We start from the raw sequence: 18,434 nt of genomic DNA on the forward strand, positions 1-18,434 counted from the left end.
GTCTTGTTTACTTTGATTTAGAGGCATGACTAAAACCACAATAAACAGTAAGCCACAATACAGTGATGGGACAATATTCAATTGATTTGGATTTGAGTGTTGAGGTGGAAATGGTATTTTTCCTTAATTGTGAAATCACTTCTATTTTTAAGAGTAGAAATTTAATCTATGAGTATTTCTCATTACTTTTTTCCAGCCCTGCCTTCTCTGGTTCTGGTATCTGCAAAACAGTCATGTATGTTCCCCACACTAATTCCCATTCTTTTCACTTAAAGACTTTCACACTTCTGTCTTAAGGTTTTTTGTAACAGTGTCTCAAGTGCTTCATAACTAGTTACATATTAGACCTATTTCCTTGGCTGGACACAGACCCACCCTACACTTGCCTGTCTCAGCCCAAGCTGGGTAGCAAGGAAAAGGGGAAGAGACTGGACGGCCAGATGAGATTGGGTTCCCAGCTCTAGGTCCTTCTTCTCTCCAGCATCCCTCTCTTAATTGCTTGAAGTATGCAGGAGAGTGATCCCAGATCTCACTGATGCTGTGATGCTGGAGAGAGAAAAGTGTCTTACCTCTTTGATAACAGACTGTGGGACAGTGTCTGGACCAATTTCAGTATTCAGGTACAGCAAGGCATACAGGTAACCTGCTCTGCCATAAAGCAGCTCATCTGGAAGCTCGGCATCCGTGCTGATGACTGTCCTTTGGAGCTGCAACAACCTGCATCAGACAAGGAAGGTGGGGAGAGAAGAGTATCTTCTGTAGAGACCATACTGGACTGTGCATTGTACAAACCATCAATCCAACCAGAAGCAGAACAAGTGGCAAAGGAAGCCCCACCACTCCCCTTCAATCGCCCCCAGTCCAGTTGGCTGCCATGTACACACACAGGAGCTCTGCACACCTGCCATCCCTGAGATGGGAAACTCTGAACCAGAGCCAGGTCAGCATCAGCACAACTGTCAGCATTTTGTGCAGACAGAAACAGATGCAGGGTAGGAGTTGGAGAGGCCTGGAGAGCCACTCCAACGAAGAGAAAAACCTCCTGGAGCCTCTGGGAATTTCACCAAAGTGAGGAACACTTAATTGTACATGCTTAAGAGGGAAAAAAACAAACACACAAAAAAAGCCCAATACCACCATTCGTGATTCCCTCTCCCAAGAAAACACATTGTCTCAAACATTAGGCACCTCAGTTTTGTAAAGGACTCTGCTATAATGCACAAGTGTTTTGCATGCCTTTAGCAATGAAAAAACAAGAAAACCCTTGTGCTGGCCATCGTAACTCATGTTCTCCAGAAAGATTCTCTGCTAATACTCTACCAGTCTGTATTAGCACTGAGGTGAATCAGAGATCTGTTCTCCTGCCACTCCCTCCCTTGTTCCCTCCTATCTTTTTGGATTAAATTGATAATTAGATGAAACCATGGTGATGATCACATTTTAAATTGGGGCAGGGGCAACAACAACCTGGATTAAGACCAAATTCAATTCCTAGATTCCCCTAGCTGTTATTTCTCAGGAGAAATGTTAGCATTAATATCATGCCATAGCAAACCACTGACCTCAATTGTGTGCTTATGCTGTCCCTGCTTAATACCAGGGAAAAGCTACTCACAATAAACAGTTTTAGATTTCCTTTCTCGGAATTACGCTTTGGGTTTAGAATTAAATTATTTTCTTCTAAACTGTCCACTATTAAGTTTTATTGTTGCAATCATACAAATGGACAAGGCAAAAAGTAAAAAGTGAAATCATAGATTACATTTTGACATCTATAAAGCACGACTCAGCTGGTGTCATGAATATATTTGTAAACAAAAAAGTTATAAAATAAACAATCAAACTAAACCCTTTTCACTACTCCTCCTAGAAATTACTTTCCAAGGAGAGGCAACACTAAAAGATTTACTGCTAATCTCATTTTGCTAAACTCATGCTTCTTACCTTACAGCAACACTGTTTTCCGAGCTGCATTCAAAATGACACGCCCAAGTTTACCGCCGGTTCTAAAAGCAAAAAATCCCAAACCTAACACTCATTTCCAAACTGAAATATTCCTTCAGGAACAGCAGCAGAGAATAATCACACTAGGATTCTAGACTAGAAAGAGACCAATTACATTTCCAAACATAAACCAGAATGGAGATGAGGACATAAGCCTCGTTGCAAATTCTGCCAGCCTGAGGTATGCTGCTGGACAGCTAGCAGGTGGACTGTGGTTGCTGAATGCAAACCCCAGAGGGTTCCAGGGCTTCCATCCCTTGCTGGCACAGAATCAACTCTGTACCACCAAAGGCACAGTCAGAGCACTAATGAAGCTACATCTAAATGGGATTTCTTGAGACATTTGTTACTTTCAGATTACATTGAAAAGGGGCTGGAATTTTTTCAGGCCACCCTTCATATGCTCTGACCTAATTAACTCCCTTGCCTTTACAAATTTGCTCCTGCAAGTACTTCCTCTTTGTTTTATTAAACTCTTTTACGTATCAATCCAATGCACTGTGTTTCTGTCTGGCTGCTCCAGATCCTGCAGTGCACGTGTTTTGTAATGAATTTACAATTAAGACCCACTCTTTACAGAAAGCATCACACACTGCACAAGCACTACACATTGCCGATGACAAGCGTGCGGCTTTTGTTAAATGTCACTTCAATGTGACAAAATCAGAATGTGTATGCACTACAGATATGCCAAGGACATCCTGTCCTAACAGCGATAGAGGACTCAAGATAACCCACTAAATATGAATCAAGTGTAAGCCAGCTTTAATAAAGATAAAGCCTACTTTGTATTCTTCTACTGAAAACTTATCAGGGGAGAAAGTGTCCATTCTTTAATCCTGTCCTCTAAAATTTCACTTGCAAAAGTTACTGAACCAATTCTCTCTACAAATGAAGGGCATGACTTTTTCCCCCATCAACCACTTACTTGGCAACACATTCTTTAGATTCACTGTCATTTTTCAGTTTGTGGTAAACCACCGCACCCACTGCCAATGGCCCAGCATCACCACAGAGGAAAGTAACTCTTCTGCCATTCAGATTGCGAAGGATTCTCTTCACGTAATCAAGAGATCGCTGCAAATGGCTCTGGTTTTTCGTGACGCGGTACAGTTGCAGATATAAGAGGGCAATACCTGAAATGAACATATGAAAAAGAGAGAGCTTCATTTACTTTTCCTTCTAAGTGTATCATATTCCCCTCTTCAGTGCCTCTGAACCAGTAACTCCAATGTGAACAGGTATTTTGACAATAAAAACATGTAGGTCAAGGGTCCTACCTTATGCAGTGTGAAGGCACTGGTCCACTATTCAGATTACATTTCAATTGGATTGTGGCAAAAATAAAAATTATCGGACTGAAGCCCAATGGTAGAGTCTCAATTTCCAAAAAAATAAGAAAATTCATGACACAGCCCTCAACATCTGGCAAAGTGTATTGGGTTTGCATGGCCAAGCTTTGGTAGCAGGGAGCTACAGGGGTGGCTTCTGTGAGAAGCTGCTGGAAGCTTCCTCCATTGTCTAGCAGAGCCAGTTCCTGGTGGCTCCAGTGGCTGATGTGCCACTGGTCAAGGCTGGGCCAAGTAGAAATAGTGGTAATGCCTCTGTGGTAACAGATTTAGGAAGAAGAGGGAAAAAAGTTATTGCGCAGTTGTAGTTGTGGCCAGAGAAGAGCGGGGTGAGAACATGTGAGAGGAGCAACTCTGTAGACACCAAGGTCAGCAAAGGAGGAGGAGGAGGTGCTCCAGGCACCAGAGCTGAGATTCCCCTGCAGTCCATGGTGCAGACCATGGTGAGGTAGCTGTGCCCCCGCAGCCCCTGGAGGACCATGGGGATGCAGAGATCCACCTGCAGCCCATGGAGAAGACTCATGGAGCACGCTGGAGCAGGTAGATGCCTAAGAGGAGGCTGTGACCTCATGGAAGGAGGCTGCAACCCCTGTGGAGAGAGGAGCCCACACTGGATTAGCCTGTGTTTGAAGGACTGCACCCCATGGAAGAGTGATCCACACTGCAGCAGTTTGCAGAGAGCTGTTGCTCGTGAGATGGACTCACACTGGAGAAGTTCATGGAGAACTGTGCCCTGTGGTAAGGACCCCATGGGGGAGCAGAGGAATGACTCTTACCCCTGAGCAGCGGGTGAAACCATGGGTGATGAACTGACCATAACCACCATTCCCTGTCTCCCTGTCCTGCTGGGGGAGGATGTAGAGCTGGGAAGGAGGGAGTGGTGGGAGGAAGGTGTTTTGAAGGTCTTATTTTTCTTCTCATTATCTTTTTATGATTTTGTTAGCAATAAATTCAATTAATATCTTTAATTCTAGCCTGTTTTGCCCATGATGGTATTTGGTGAGTGATCTCTCCTGGTCCTTATCTCAACCCATGAAGCCTTTGTTATATTTTTTCTCTTCCCTGTCCAGCTGTGGAGGGGAGTGAGAGAGAGCCTTTGGTGGGTGCCTTGCATTCAGCCAGCATCAACCCACTACACAAAGAAATCACTGAAGATTCAAAATTTGAGCTAATAAGCACATGTGTGACTGAGTACACTAACTGTACAATACTCATCTATTATATGCACAAAGTGACTTATTTCCCATTTAATTTGTAAAAGGATCTTTTGATGAGTTTTTGGATTCAACTTGCCAAATTGTTCATAACCCCTAAAAGTATTTCACAACAAGATTACAAGATTGTACAAGTCAAGCTGGTTTGTAAAAGCCAGAAGTCAAACAAGGGCTCAGAGTATGCCAGGAGGTACTATCAAGCTCCACTCCATTAAACTCATTACATAGTTTTCCATTAAAACAAAACAAAACCTTAGAAATAACAGTGTAGGCTGAAGGAAGTGAAATAAATCCATCTGACTGGATGTCTATTGGCCAATTGCAAGCATACACGTGCAGAAGTAAATCACTTATCTCCAGACCACACTGTAACTCAAACCCATCTCTCAGCACTCTCCTGAGCCTCAACCAAAGCTGAGTACACACAAGGCTCACTTAGCTCACAGAGAGGCTAGCTCAGTAGTACAAGAACAACAGCACCACAAGAGTGCTGGTACATCCTCAGATGTTCCCTGGGCAGGCTCTGAGCAAGCCTTTCTAGGTGAATCTAAGAAGAAACCTGCAGAGCTTGGGTAGCACAGTTCAGCATCATGGGAACTTGTGGGTTATTTACAGGGATTTGTGGAACCCTTTTTTTATGCTGCAACAAATGTGTAAATATCTTGGCTTGATCAAAGGATGATCAGAAATGTAGCCACAAAGCCCAGTTCATCTAATCCTTCCTAGTGTTTCTCAGTGCAACACCCTTAAAATGGCTCCTCCAAGACGTCTGGCACACAAAAAAGTACTTGTATGAGTAAGATGGACTTTTACATGTGTCCTATGTGCCAACAGTATGTGTTCCAAGATTTTAAGGATGTTTGACAAATTACAAGCCAATGCTTATGACTGCACTGCCAATAAGATTTGTCTAGATTTGGTACATAAAAAGCAGGGCAGTTGTTTACAGCACTACTTTTACCTTCTGATTTGCACACTAGCAAAATGCAGCAAAGAGCAAGTTTGGGGAGAAAGTATCTGCACTAGGTATTTTAAAAATCAGATTATTTAAATACTTTTATTCAGAACCATATCCACAGGAGCCTTGAAAGAAGTTCACAGTTTGGAATAGATGTAGATGGCAATCCTTCTACAGGATGGAAAAATCCTACTCCCATTAGATGTCACTTGTTCATCTATATTCCTGTTTCAGCTAATGATGGCTGTGTTACTTTTACTTATGACTCATTTTCAGCACGCTCTGGTTTATCAGCCATAATTTCAGTTGTCAGTCACTGTGTCAGAACACAGCTCCCCGGGAGCCATTCTGTACTGTCAGCATGAGAAAGCCCACCACTGGAGATCGGCATGCACTCAGTGGCCAGTTACTTTCAGACCTTGAAACACATCTATCTTTTAAGCCTGAGTTGTCTAAAAGTTCCCCACCCATCCATCCACAGCACCATCTGTACTGAAACATCAAGAAAGCAGAGAAATTTTACCCTTTAATTGCCAGATTTAAGCCTAAAGATGGGTGAAGGCTGGAGAGCTTTTCCAAGGTACTCCTCCCTCATGACATAAAGGTAAAAGAATAGATCTCTTCAGGGCACATTTCAAACATGCGGCGCTAAAAGTTTAAGTATGCCTGAAGCTTGAGCTAGAAGAGCAGGAACAGAATATGCCATTCTATCCAGCCAAGTTCCACTTAACAGGCCTAGATGGACATGTCCTGGCAACTTGAAGAACAGTGGCCACGTCAGACACAAAAACTGCAGGCTCCGCCTAAAGGATCAGTGTCCTGGTTTCAGCTGGGATATAGTTAATTTTCTTCTCTGTAGGTACAGTGCTGTGGTCTGGATTAAGTGTGACAGTAACACTGATGGCACACTGATGGTTTACGGGTTGCTGAGCAGTGCTTACCCTAAGTCACGGACTTTTCAGTTTCCCATGCTCTGCCAGGGAGCAGGCGCACAAGATGCTGGGAGGGACCATGGCCAGGATAACTGACACAAACTGGCCAAAGGGATATCCCCTACCACAGGACATCATGCTGGGTACATAAACTGGGAGGAGCTGGCTGGAAGCCACCAATCACTGCTTAGGCATGGGCTTGACTTTCACAAGCAGGTGGTGAGCAAAGGCATTCTGCATCACTCATTTCTGTTGCATTTTAGCGCTCTCCCCTTTTCATTGCAATTATAATTATTACTGTTGGTTCCATTATTATTATTGTTTTATTTTATTTAATTTCAATTATTAAACTGTTCTTATCTCAGCCCATAGGTTTTACCTTTTTGTTTTCTAATCCCCTTCCTATGCAACTAGGACATCCACTCCTTTTGCAAGACAATGATCTCCATATACAAAAGTCAATTATCATTCTATATCTTTGCCTGCTGAAGTCAATGCAAGTTCCAGACAGCAGTGACCAAGGCTCCAGAGTTAAAAGAAAAACCAACTCACAAAAATGCCTGTAACAGAGTATTTCTGCCACTCCTGTGAGAGTATCAGAATCTCCTATGAATAAATCTAATTACATCATTTAACAAATACATTTCATTCAAATTCTAGCTTTCTCACCAGTCCAGCCAGTATAGGCAGAGCAGTCATGTGGATCTGCCGTCTTCAGCCCTTCCTCCATTTGTTGCAGAAGGTCCTTGATTTTTGCCTGGATCCGTTTTGAGAACTGAGCATTGACCTGAAAGCAGGAGACAGAGAATAAGCCAGAAAAGAAAAGAATTCAAGAATGCGAAGTGCCTGCTCCACTTTCTTGTTTGGGAAGAAAACCAAACCAAACCAAAACCAACCAAACAAAAAATAACTAGTAAATAAAAAATACATACAGCAATCAGCAGCATCAAGGTGGTTCATCTCAACTGAGTCTCATGTAAATGCATTCTGACTACATTTTAGAGTAACTTACAAGTTATCTACATGAGACAAAAATTACCTGTGGATTCTTTAAAGTCACAGAAAGACCAGCTATGGACACTGTGACAGTATGTAATTCTAACCAGGGTCCTGGTACCAAGACTATGTTATGGACAAGCACAAGCCCCATGTTACAGGTGCTTGCTCTCATTTTAAGGTCCCTGCACATCCTTTGTAGAACTACAGAGCAGGAAATAGCCCAAGGAAAATAAATGTTCATACACAAGACAAGCCAAAGAGGATGAGTAGAAGCAGCTCAGCAGCTTCAGCTCAGGCATGAAAGCAAAGAAACAAGTCTTTGATTTTACACACTGTTTGCTTTTACTTTTGACCAATAAAAGTTTATATAGATGAAATATATGAAATATAACAGAGGATACTTTACTCTTGCCAACATTTCTCTCTAATTATGCACACTTTATAGGAAGATAAGTTACTGATTACTCCTTAAAGCCTATGGAACATGGAAATTAGCATGCTAGTAAGGTAAGTCCTTGCTTGACGACAGCACTTCCCAAAAGTGCAGGGTTTGGATAAATTACAGGTCCTGGGCACCAGCATGCAAGTCAAGATGTACTACATTTTGTACTCTTGTTCAGAGTAGAACTTCAAATAAAAACCAGTGATTTCAAACATCCATCCAACAGATTCAGAAATCAGAAAGATTCTAAGAATTGCACAAGGCTTCTGACACACCAGAAATCTCCAGGGTCAATGGTTCAAATCCATTTAGGGATATCCATGGTAGGATAGGAAGGGAGAAGGAAATTGTGCCATTATATCTCACACTGAACACGTATCATTCTAGAAAAAAAGCTAGAACCACCTTAACCTTCTCCAATATCTCTAGAAATAGCAACCAAACACAGTAGGTATGTGAAGCCTGTTACTCTTCAGCCTTAATATGGTGTTAAGCACCTTTCTGTTAGGGAACTGTACTATCCACATCACCACCACCCTACCACCCTCCCATTTTTGACTAGTTCAGTGAAGTCTCAACACAAAGCAAAACCTTCCCCAAGGGCAGGGCTTCTCTCCTTCGAAAGACAGCTATGCCAATGCTAAGGCATATGGTGAAACAGCATGAGGATATTCACACGGATGCATCCAGGCATAGAGCTCAGCTTATCGGACAAGAGTGAACTAAAGCTTCAGACTCCCCATTTATTTACCTACTGCACATCACAAGCATGCTGGTTATCTTTTTGTTCTGACAATACACCTGCTGCCACCAAATCAGGATATTTTATATCAAACACCAGATTAAATTACTTAGAGGTAGGAAGGGAATACTAGGCCATCAGGATGCCTGGGTTCTGCACTGAAACCTCAGTCCCACAGAAATAATTTAGCTCAGGTTGGTAACCCCTCTCTCTCGAATGTGAATTGTAACTTACTTGTCTTGATTCAGTGCTTGAAAAAGCACAGATGAAAGGATATTTTTATTAATATTTTTATAATTATCTGTAAGCCCAAACAAAGCTACTCCCAAGTTTATGTCAGTGTGAATAGGTTATAACTGGCAACAAAGTTTTCCCCAGCTATCTACTCCTCCATCACTGCCTCTCTTTTTTCTGGTTGCTCTCAAGCTTTCATAACTGAGCACTGTCACTGATTATTTTATAAGATTCCCCTATAAACTTGTAACAGATGCGTACATGCACTAGAATAAATTAATTACATGAAGAAATTACATTAACGTTGAAATGTGGATTTAAAAGATTTAAAAACTTCCTTCAAGGAATCTTAGGGCAGCATTACAACTGAGCATAACACGCTCACTTGTGTGGAACGCAGACTAATTTCCATCAGAAGCACATTCATCTCACAAGGATGTTTCCAGCTGGCATTCAGCCCTTTCTACCCGTGACTTTTCATTCCTGTAGGGACAAAACCAGGAAGCCTGATCTCTGATAACTAGTGGCACATTTACTTCTGGTTCACAACAGACTGGGTGATAGCAGGAGCTGAAGAGTATCTTTAATTAGAAAAGGCTCTCTCCAGTAATTCAACTGTTGCATTACTCCTCTGCTGCTGCAGAAAGAAGAACCACTATCATCTCAAACACTGCTCAAGTTTTGTATTTTCAAAACACAAAAAACGAGAGCTCATTCCTCATTATACCAAATACAACCTTGTGCCATACTGGTTATGGTAACTAAAAAGGCTCATTATCAGCACAAAACAAGAGCAATGCAGAAAAAATGAAATATGTTGGTTTGGAAATTAATCATTTTGTTATTTATTTGAACCACTTCACTTTTTCCATTGCAGTGAGACAGTAAGCAAAGCTACATCCCAATACAAAGTCTTCCAAAGCCAACAAAAAATGTGAAGAACGTTCTTATGTAACATCACTCACCCTTGGCACTAATCACAGGGTGTCTAAATTATGCTGTCCTTGTTAGCAATACATTTCCCCTACCTGCTTTCTTTCATTTGTAGGGTTTCTGAAGAGAATTGAAATCTTCTTTTGTAAATTCAACACTAGAACTACACACCTACATTAGAGCACGGTGCTTTCACTTAAGAGTCAGACTCAAGGGTTGTAGGTCCATTCCAACACAGAATATTCTGTGATACAGTTATTACAAAAAATACATCACGATGCAAATAAAAATCTCCTAAAACCCCCAAACATTTCACTTGCAGTCAGCATTACAATAACGTACCAATTCTTACTGATCTACCTCTCCATTGCAGCCATATCCAGCTTTACAGCCATGGCTTTAAAACAAATCAGAACCACGAGCAGATGAGGCAATAAGAAGCTGCTATGTATGTATTTTATATCATGATTTCTGGTAGGTAAGAGAAATCCGTAATTTTAAAGTCTTGCACTCACATTAGGACCAAATATCACAGTGCTGATGTAAGTGTGACAATGCAATCCTGAGGCCTCATGGCACTCCTTTTGTCATTAAAAGTAACACTCTGGTTTGACAGACACTGGATGAGTAATCTCATTCGCATTTGTCAAAGACATTTAGATATCCACGTGTTGTTGAAAAACACCTCTTGGCATTTACTTGCTCATGACCTCTACGATAAGGAACTTGTGCAGTATCACAGCAGGGCAATGGAGACCTGAGCTCACAGCTTCCTCACAAGTTGCCAGTGTACCAATCTTTCTTGCCACCACCAGCTCCCAAAACAACCACCTTGCTCTTAACCCTGTTTTAATTCATCAGGTTTTGGAGGACTGATGCTACGTGCAAAACCAGACTGCAGAAGTAAGCAACTGATTCTGCAGAAGTAGATGACCTATAGCACTGTGTGTATCTACCAAATAAGCAAAATACACTTCTATTTCATCTCACTTTGTTGCTGGTGATGTGTAGAACAGGACACATAACATGGTGCTGTGTTGTCTTTCAGCCAAATTGCATTTCAAAGAGAAGAAAATACAGCTCAAGTTGGTACTGCAGCAAGAACTCGTTCAAAAACCAAACTCGCACAGAAGATCACAGAAAGAACACTGGTGAGGAAGAATGGAGTGAGGGAAAACTCACAGTTCTACTGAAATGAGGAATCCTGGCTGTACTGAAGTCATTGGGAACTTTGCCACTGACTGTAAGGGAGCCAGGTTTCACACCCATGCATTGGAGCATGGATTTATTGAAGCGGGATGAGGTCTCACGCTCACCTCCACAAGTTCCTGCAAAAGCAGACCAGAAGGGATGGCAGTAGGATCCCATATGCAGAATCTAGCAAGCTCTGCTAGGAGGTGACCAGCCTTTTTGTACAGAAGAACAAGTTCTACTTTATTTTTACCTAAGTCAAAAGACTCTTACAGCTCCAAGAGCAGCGCTTTCTTCTCTGAAAATACCAGATACTATGGAAGCTCATCAACCAGCCTTTGAAACACTCAAACACAGTTCTCTGATACTTTTCAGACAAGTCCTCCAGAAACAAATGCCAGTTATGCAAAACCACATGCTTAATAAATTCTTTGAAACATTGCTGTCTGTAGAACACATTGCACTGTTTTTCAATGATCTGTCACTTAGTGCCATACATGTGATAATGGGGAAAAAAAGTAAAAAGAAAAGAAGAGGGAGGGAAGGAAGAGATAGAGAAATCATAGCTATAGACAAATTCCCACACTGCTACAAATGCCAGCCTAGGAATAGACTTTAAACAGAGTCATCACCCTATCTCAGAGGATATAAGGGTATGAAAAACATCATTAAAAGGCAAACATTCAAGTTACAGAAAGAATTATTTAAAGCACGTAAGAAATAAGAAGACTGTCTCTAATGCATTTGTGTGTGAAAGAAGCTCTGTGTCTCATTGGTTATAAGACGACAAAAACCCAAAGCTTAAAGATTTAGATCATCACAAAGAATCATCAAAAAGCTCCAGATTATTGGTAACAAAAATAAACATGATTAACAGATATCCTATGTTTTGGGAAATGGAGCCTGATAAAGCAAAAGAGCAATACTGAAAATTGCTGGTCCTCCAGGTAGCGTAACAGCAGCATGCTACTTCTTGAAAGCTGAGAAAATAAAAGTCTGTTGTGAGTATGATTTAAAGTCACTCACTACACTGAAGTCTCTGGCCCAGCTGTGACATTTTTAGGTGGTCTTCAAATTGGAAAAAAAGCTAAAACCTCTACCAACTCTGCCTAAATTACCTCAATGCACGGAGAGCAGATATATTCCACATATTGAGCTTGACAGCAGATCAGTGCAGCTAGACCCAAGCAAAATTTATTTTTACCAGGAAGCAAGTACCTGTTGTTGCACAGGTAACAACTCATTAATGTGCAGGTCTGCAAGATAAAACTAGAAACTGACAAAGAGTGGACATATGTGAGACAATTTAATCAGAACTTGGGGTTTGATTTTACAAAGTATTCTCATTCAGAACTGGTTGACTAAAACCACACAGGCCTAACTCTGTGGTTAAAGTGTTGTCCTGCATAGCAGGAGAGGCTTTCACTACAAAAGCATCAGAAAAGCCCTAAGCGGCATTCAGCGCTGATCTGTGCTGTAGAAAGGAAGCAGAAGGCCTTCCTCTTGGGCTGAGTACAACTGCCAGGAGTTAGTGAGGGACAATCAAGTACAACAAATTGATTTTCAGGCTCAATTTAAACCAAGACTCTCAAAAAGCAAAACAAACTTTACTCCTGAAAAACGACAGAGAATACTGCAAATCTCGTTTGTTTCAGAGTCCCCAATCAAAATAGCATATGCCTGAGATGGGGAGCCAGGAAACAGCCAAAAAAGTAACAAGCTCAAGCAATGCTGCTACCTCATCCCACATCCCTGGGAAAAAATGGGAAGAATTGTTTACTGGCTCTGGAAGTTGGATTTTGCCTCCAGTGCAATAAATTGTATCATTCTCACAAGTATAAGTTGTTCCTGAGTCAGTCCCAGAGCAGAGCAAACTTGCTGCTCCCAGTTGGATAACTAAAATGCCCAGTGAGACAACCCAAAAAAATTTTTAAAAAACCCAAAACCAAAAAAAAAAAAAACCAAAGGGAGAAGAAGAGTGAGGCTATGACAAAAAGCCATATATATATATATATATATATATATATATATATTTTAAAATATATTTTACACAAGGAAGACTGAAAGCCACATAAAGGAATTATCAGAAGTAACGGGAGATTGAGAAAGCATTAGGAAACGAAACACTTCTAAATCACCCAAATGATAAATCTAAGTAAATATTCTGTATCACCATTAATACATATTTGCCAATGAGCACCATTATCTTTGAAACAGGTTCCCCGTAAGGAGCCCCCTGCAATGTCTTATTAACTACATTGTATACATTTCTCAGAACATACCAGTTCTTTCTAATATTATTAAAACACCATGGCAAGTCAGGAAAAAACGTAAAAATAATTGGCCTAAAAAAGAATTTAAAGTTTGGGCATTCTAGTGACCAATCCATAAAGTTTGAATCTAATTTTGCTGCTGTCTTGTGATTCCACAACAAATTCAGACAATCTTAAAGTGAGGGCTGGGATTGTGTTAATTTCTTAACGACAAGGATGCTTTATTTTTCTTGCACAAACACAAAATTCACATCATTGTCTAGGCTTCCACCTTCCCCTGGCTGAGCAGACAATACCAGGCTGTCTTTTTTTCCCCAGTCACTGGCCTGTAGTCAGTGTGAAAGAGGATCCCAAATCACATCTGACTATACTATAAATGTAGCCATAGGGCTGCGGTGGCTCCGAGGACAATGGGCAATCTGAGGCTGACATTGGTGGGTCACCCATGGAGATGGGTCCTCAAACAAGCCATCACCACCCCTCAGCAGCAAGCTCTCTTCACCCTTTTCCTTCCCAAGAAGGAATCTGTTAGAGCTTTGTAACTCTCTACCACACTAGGGAACTAAGAACCAGGGAGTGTTCTTTGTTACGAGTCTATTAATTTCCCTGCCTCCCCTGACCACCTACACTTCCATTTTGAAAACTTTTGGACCACTTTGAGATAATATCTATAGGTACCTTTTTAGGCTAAGGTATCACTATAGGGTCCACATGAAAAGAAAAAAGGCTACAGGATATATATTTAATTGAAAGATTCATCATTTATTAAACAAAGATTTACATTTAAAATAATGTTTCTTATTAATCTAGAATTAATGCTGTCTGATGAATTATTAGCTTGGCTTTCTCAAACAAGCTACAGAAGCAATTTAAGTTCATGATACTTTAATGGTAAAGAAATCTAGTTATGCAAACAGTGAATTTCAACTACATGAGCAGAGCCCACACAGATAGCTGCAGTGTTTACTGTGACTATTTATAAGAAATCAAATCAGCAACCTCAAATTCTGCTTCTCCTACTCTCAAATCGTCAAGATTTCTGAACTGTATTTTACCCACACACACTTCCATATGCAGCACTTTGTCCCGATTGTCTCACATTTCAGACATTGCCTTCAAGAGCTTCTTGTCCTTTTATCAACCAGGTGAATTTTAGATAGCAATCATGACAGACTAAGAAATCAAATGGAGGGATTAATAATGCATTGCCTTCCATGACAACGGCAGAGCCCTGCACACCTCAGGCTGTCATTACATGAGTCACGCAGCGCTCCTCGCTCCACTCAGCAGCAGATGGGAGGAAGGAATTATGCAGTGCACTGAGGCCTTTTGAAAGATGCTCTCATTTTTAGGAAACCTGTGTGCTTGTGTACAGAAGTTTACAGAACAGACTTCCTACCCTGTGTAAAGTCCTTTTGTCTTCACTGGGGCTTTAGGCAAGCAAAGACATTTCTCTGACGGAATGGAAGCCTATTAAATGCAAAAATAAAACACTAAAACATAAACTGAAAAACGCAACAACAACAACCACCACATCCCGAAGTACCCATCACAAAGTCTCATAAAAGCATAGCACTAGGAGTGGCAGCATGCAAATACTTTAAAGAATATAAATACACATAAATATACTCACAGCTATATTCTAACTCAGAAATATGTAAGAGGAATCCTCAGATTTTGCAGATGCAAAACCAAAAGAAAATACACTTGCTTCTGCCTTCTTCTATGAAATGCACAGAATTGCTGTTCTTACATAGTTTTAAGGCAGATTTTTTTTTCCAGAGGCACTTCATCCTTCTGAATGTAACAAAGCCCAGACACCACCTTTTATCAAATACAGGGCAACTCAGGTGCTCTAACATATTTTCTGAACACACCTGCACAAATAGCTGCTGACTGCCACTCTGTAACAAGGAATGTTGTCCACCATTGATGCTGGGAAAAAGCATTTCCACCCACTGTAAAACAGCATACTCATGCACAGGAGAGGATAACAGGCATTCCTAATGTGAACATAGGGCTAGAAATTCTTGATTAACTCATTTCAGCTCTGCCATAGAACAATGTCTCTGTATTTAGATTCATTCAAAAATCAAACCTGAAGTAAATTAGAGTTGAACTATTCTGCAATACAGCTAGTATACTCTAAACCATAATTTTTAAGGATGTTCACCTTCTTTTGATATCTCACTACTTTTCTGGTTATCTCACTTGAGAAAGTTGTAGTCCACCTAGATTAGCAGTTAATGAAGGAGTATTTTCTCTTTTAAAAAATGGACATGAAGTGTAGGATCTAAAGGAGGTACACAAGAAGGATGACTGGCCTGTGAAGGCCTTAGAAGGAAGCTCTTGGTATGTTTTTTACCAATTTACCAACAATATATAGCTACAGCTGTTATGCCATCTCCTCTCTGTCTTTATACCTAAACTCATCATACTTGGATGATTTTTAAATACTAAGTCAGATACAAAAGAACAAAGAAATAACAGTTCTCTTCCACTAGGAAAACAAAAATAGTTTTACCAACACTGAGCATACTACCAGCGACTTGTGTAAAAAACAAAGCGTATTTCACTTTCGAACCTACTCTTGCTTTTTAAACCTTCTCAAATGCCCTGCTTTTGACAGCTGCAAGCAACTGCAGCAATAAGACACTGAAGCCCCAAAGCATTCTCTTCTGTGCACTCTGCTTAGCCACATGTAACTTCATAAACCTCAGTCAGAACAATTTAGTGAAACCCTTCATTGCCTTGATAGTGAGCTGATGGCGTCCCACTGGTACTTACGATGGTCAGAGAGAATGCCTCCCTCGCTGTTTGGCATCACCATCCTTGTCTCACTCTATAAGTAAATCAAGGTAATTCCACATTGCCACAAGCAGAAAAATACAGAGCTGATAACGACAGCTTTGCTATATTCACCCCAGCATACAATCAAGAGAGTTAGGAAGCTAACTTCCCAGCCACAACGCATTTGTGCTTGTAGCAGTGTCACCACACAGTGTTTTCCACACAAAAGATGACAAAGCTGCACAGTATTGAAGGATGAGGCTGCACAGGGGCTAAATGACAGAAAGTCCATATTCTGCCATTCCTTCTGCAGCTTAGTCCAGCCTGCGTGGTAACAGACCAGGCCAGAGCAGCCTCTGTACTTAAAATCTAAGACACTCATAGTAGCCCAAATAGCAGCATATGCCGTCAAGAAGATATGCAGAGCAGGAAGACTGCAAACCTTGTGTGACCAGTCCCACCAGGCAGACCTTCTGCGGGCATGAAGCGACTGCCAGGTGCCTGAACCTATAAATGTGTGTATGTCAGTAAATAAACACGTGAGAACAGTCCAGCTTTACCTAATGACTGAGCGCGGCTGTTACCTGAGAATAAACTCTCCTTTTCTAGATGGGCGCTCATCTTTTCCCTTCCCTTATGCACTTTCTCTGGTGAAACTCGGGCAACTTGTGCTAACAACTTCTGAGACACAGAACCACCGTGGTAAGAGCAGCTATAGCTGTTTTGCCGTACAGCGTTCTGTCAGCCCCACCTGGGGCACCGCGTGCACTCCCGTACGGAGTAAAACAAACAGCTCGAATACACAGCCGCTCCTGCCGACTCCGAGCCGTGCGGCCGGGCTCAGCACCCGCTCCTTTCCCCAGTTCACCCAGCCGCTCCCCTCTCCTTGGGCACTCCCGAGGCCGCGGTGGCCGCCCTAAGTTCGGTCGGCGCGCAGGCCTCGGGCAGCCCCACCGCCCCCGCCGCCGGGCCCGCACCCCGCCGGAGCCGCCCCGGGGAGGAACCTACGGCCGCCCGCACCGCGGGACCGCCGCTGCCGCCGGGAGGGAGCGACCCGCGGGTGAGGCCGGGCCCGCGGGGCTGGGACCCGGCGCCTGCCCGCCACCCGAGACTCACCTTCCCATCGGCGCCGAAGGGGAGGGACTCCTCCTCCGCCGGCGGCTGCAGCGCCCTGTCCCGGTGGGTGTCCGCCGCGCTGGGGGCTGCCACGGCTCCCTGGGGCTGGTAGTCGGGGTAGGGGTTGGCGAAAGCCCGCTCCTCCATCTCCGCTTCACCACCCAGCTGCAGCTTCAGCCTCTTGGACATGCTCTCTCCCATCTCAGCCGGCCCCCGGCCCGCCTCCCCGCACGGCGAGCCGGCGGGGACACACTCCGCCCCGCAGAGCGGCGGCTTTGCAGCAACGCGAGCGCCGCGGCCGCCCCCGGCTACAGCAGCCGTCCCGCGGGCGCTGTGGCTGGGTCAGGAGGGCGGCTGCGACGACAGTGCCTGCGGCCACGGGCCCATCGGGGCCGCTTCAGGGCGGAGGCGCTGCCGGCCCCGACCCCGAGCCACCGAAGCCCAACTTTGGAAGGCGAAAGGGAAGGCTGCGACGCCGCGGCTCTGCTCGGCGTCCCCGTCAGCCGGGGCGGGGGAGCGGCGAACGCGGCAGCATCACACCCTGTACAGGGGCAGAGCGCGGCCGGGGCCGCGGCGGGGCCCCCCTGCGGGAAGAGGCAGCCCGCCCGCCCGCGCAGGCTGGGTGGCACCGCTGCAAAGCTCGCCCCAGCGCCTCATCCTCCCCCGCCGGGACGTCAGTGCCTCGGGCTGTTGCTGCCGCCGGTCGCACGCCGGGCGGCGGAGCGGGGCTGCCGCCGGCTCCTCCCGCCCGTCCCCGCGCGGCGGGGGCGAGCCGCCGCCCGGCGCATCTCAGAGAAGAGGCAGCAGCAGCAGGAGGGGCACGGACAGCCCCAGAAGCAGGCAGTACGCCACCAGCTCCTTCGCCCGGCTCATCCGCAGCCGCCGCCGGGCCGCGCTCATCCGCCGGCAGCCCCCGCACCCGGCGCGCCGGCCCCCGGCCAGCCCCGGCGGCAGGGAGGGACGGACGCGGTCCTCGGCTACCGCCCGGCCGGGACGGCGCAGCCTGCGGCGACCGCCCCTCAGCTGGCGAGAGGAGGCAGCTCCCCGGGGACAAGGGGGGTGGTCTCCTTCCCTCGGCCCGCCCCCGGGCTGTAATGTTGGCCTGGCGGCGCTCACAGCTCTGCCGACGGGAAGCCCGCTCCAACAAGCGAAAACATACTAAAAAACCACGCCCAATCCCCCCCAAAAGACATCAGAAAACCTCACAGCCCTGGAGGGGGCTGGCGGCGGTGGGTGGGGAAGGCCCTCAGCGATCGG

At 44.2% G+C, this 18,434-nt stretch overlaps 1 protein-coding gene across 1 annotated transcript in view; it reads right to left on the bottom strand.

The window, feature by feature from the left end:
* Positions 1–17,773, bottom strand: part of LANCL2 (LanC like 2) — a 32,347-nt gene extending 14,574 nt beyond the window's left edge. The window contains exons 1-4 of the mRNA XM_048297661.1: positions 17,178–17,773; positions 7,127–7,244; positions 2,933–3,140; positions 570–717 (exon numbers count right to left, since the gene is read on the bottom strand). Of these exons, the coding sequence (XP_048153618.1) occupies positions 570–717; positions 2,933–3,140; positions 7,127–7,244; positions 17,178–17,378 (675 nt within the window). The 5' untranslated portion in view covers positions 17,379–17,773. The remainder of the gene's footprint in view (positions 1–569; positions 718–2,932; positions 3,141–7,126; positions 7,245–17,177) is intronic.
* Positions 17,774–18,434: the final 661 nt, after the last annotated feature.

Source organism: Corvus hawaiiensis, chromosome 1 (assembly GCF_020740725.1).
Source record: "Corvus hawaiiensis isolate bCorHaw1 chromosome 1, bCorHaw1.pri.cur, whole genome shotgun sequence".
In the NCBI taxonomy this organism is placed as follows: Eukaryota; Metazoa; Chordata; class Aves; order Passeriformes; family Corvidae; genus Corvus; species Corvus hawaiiensis.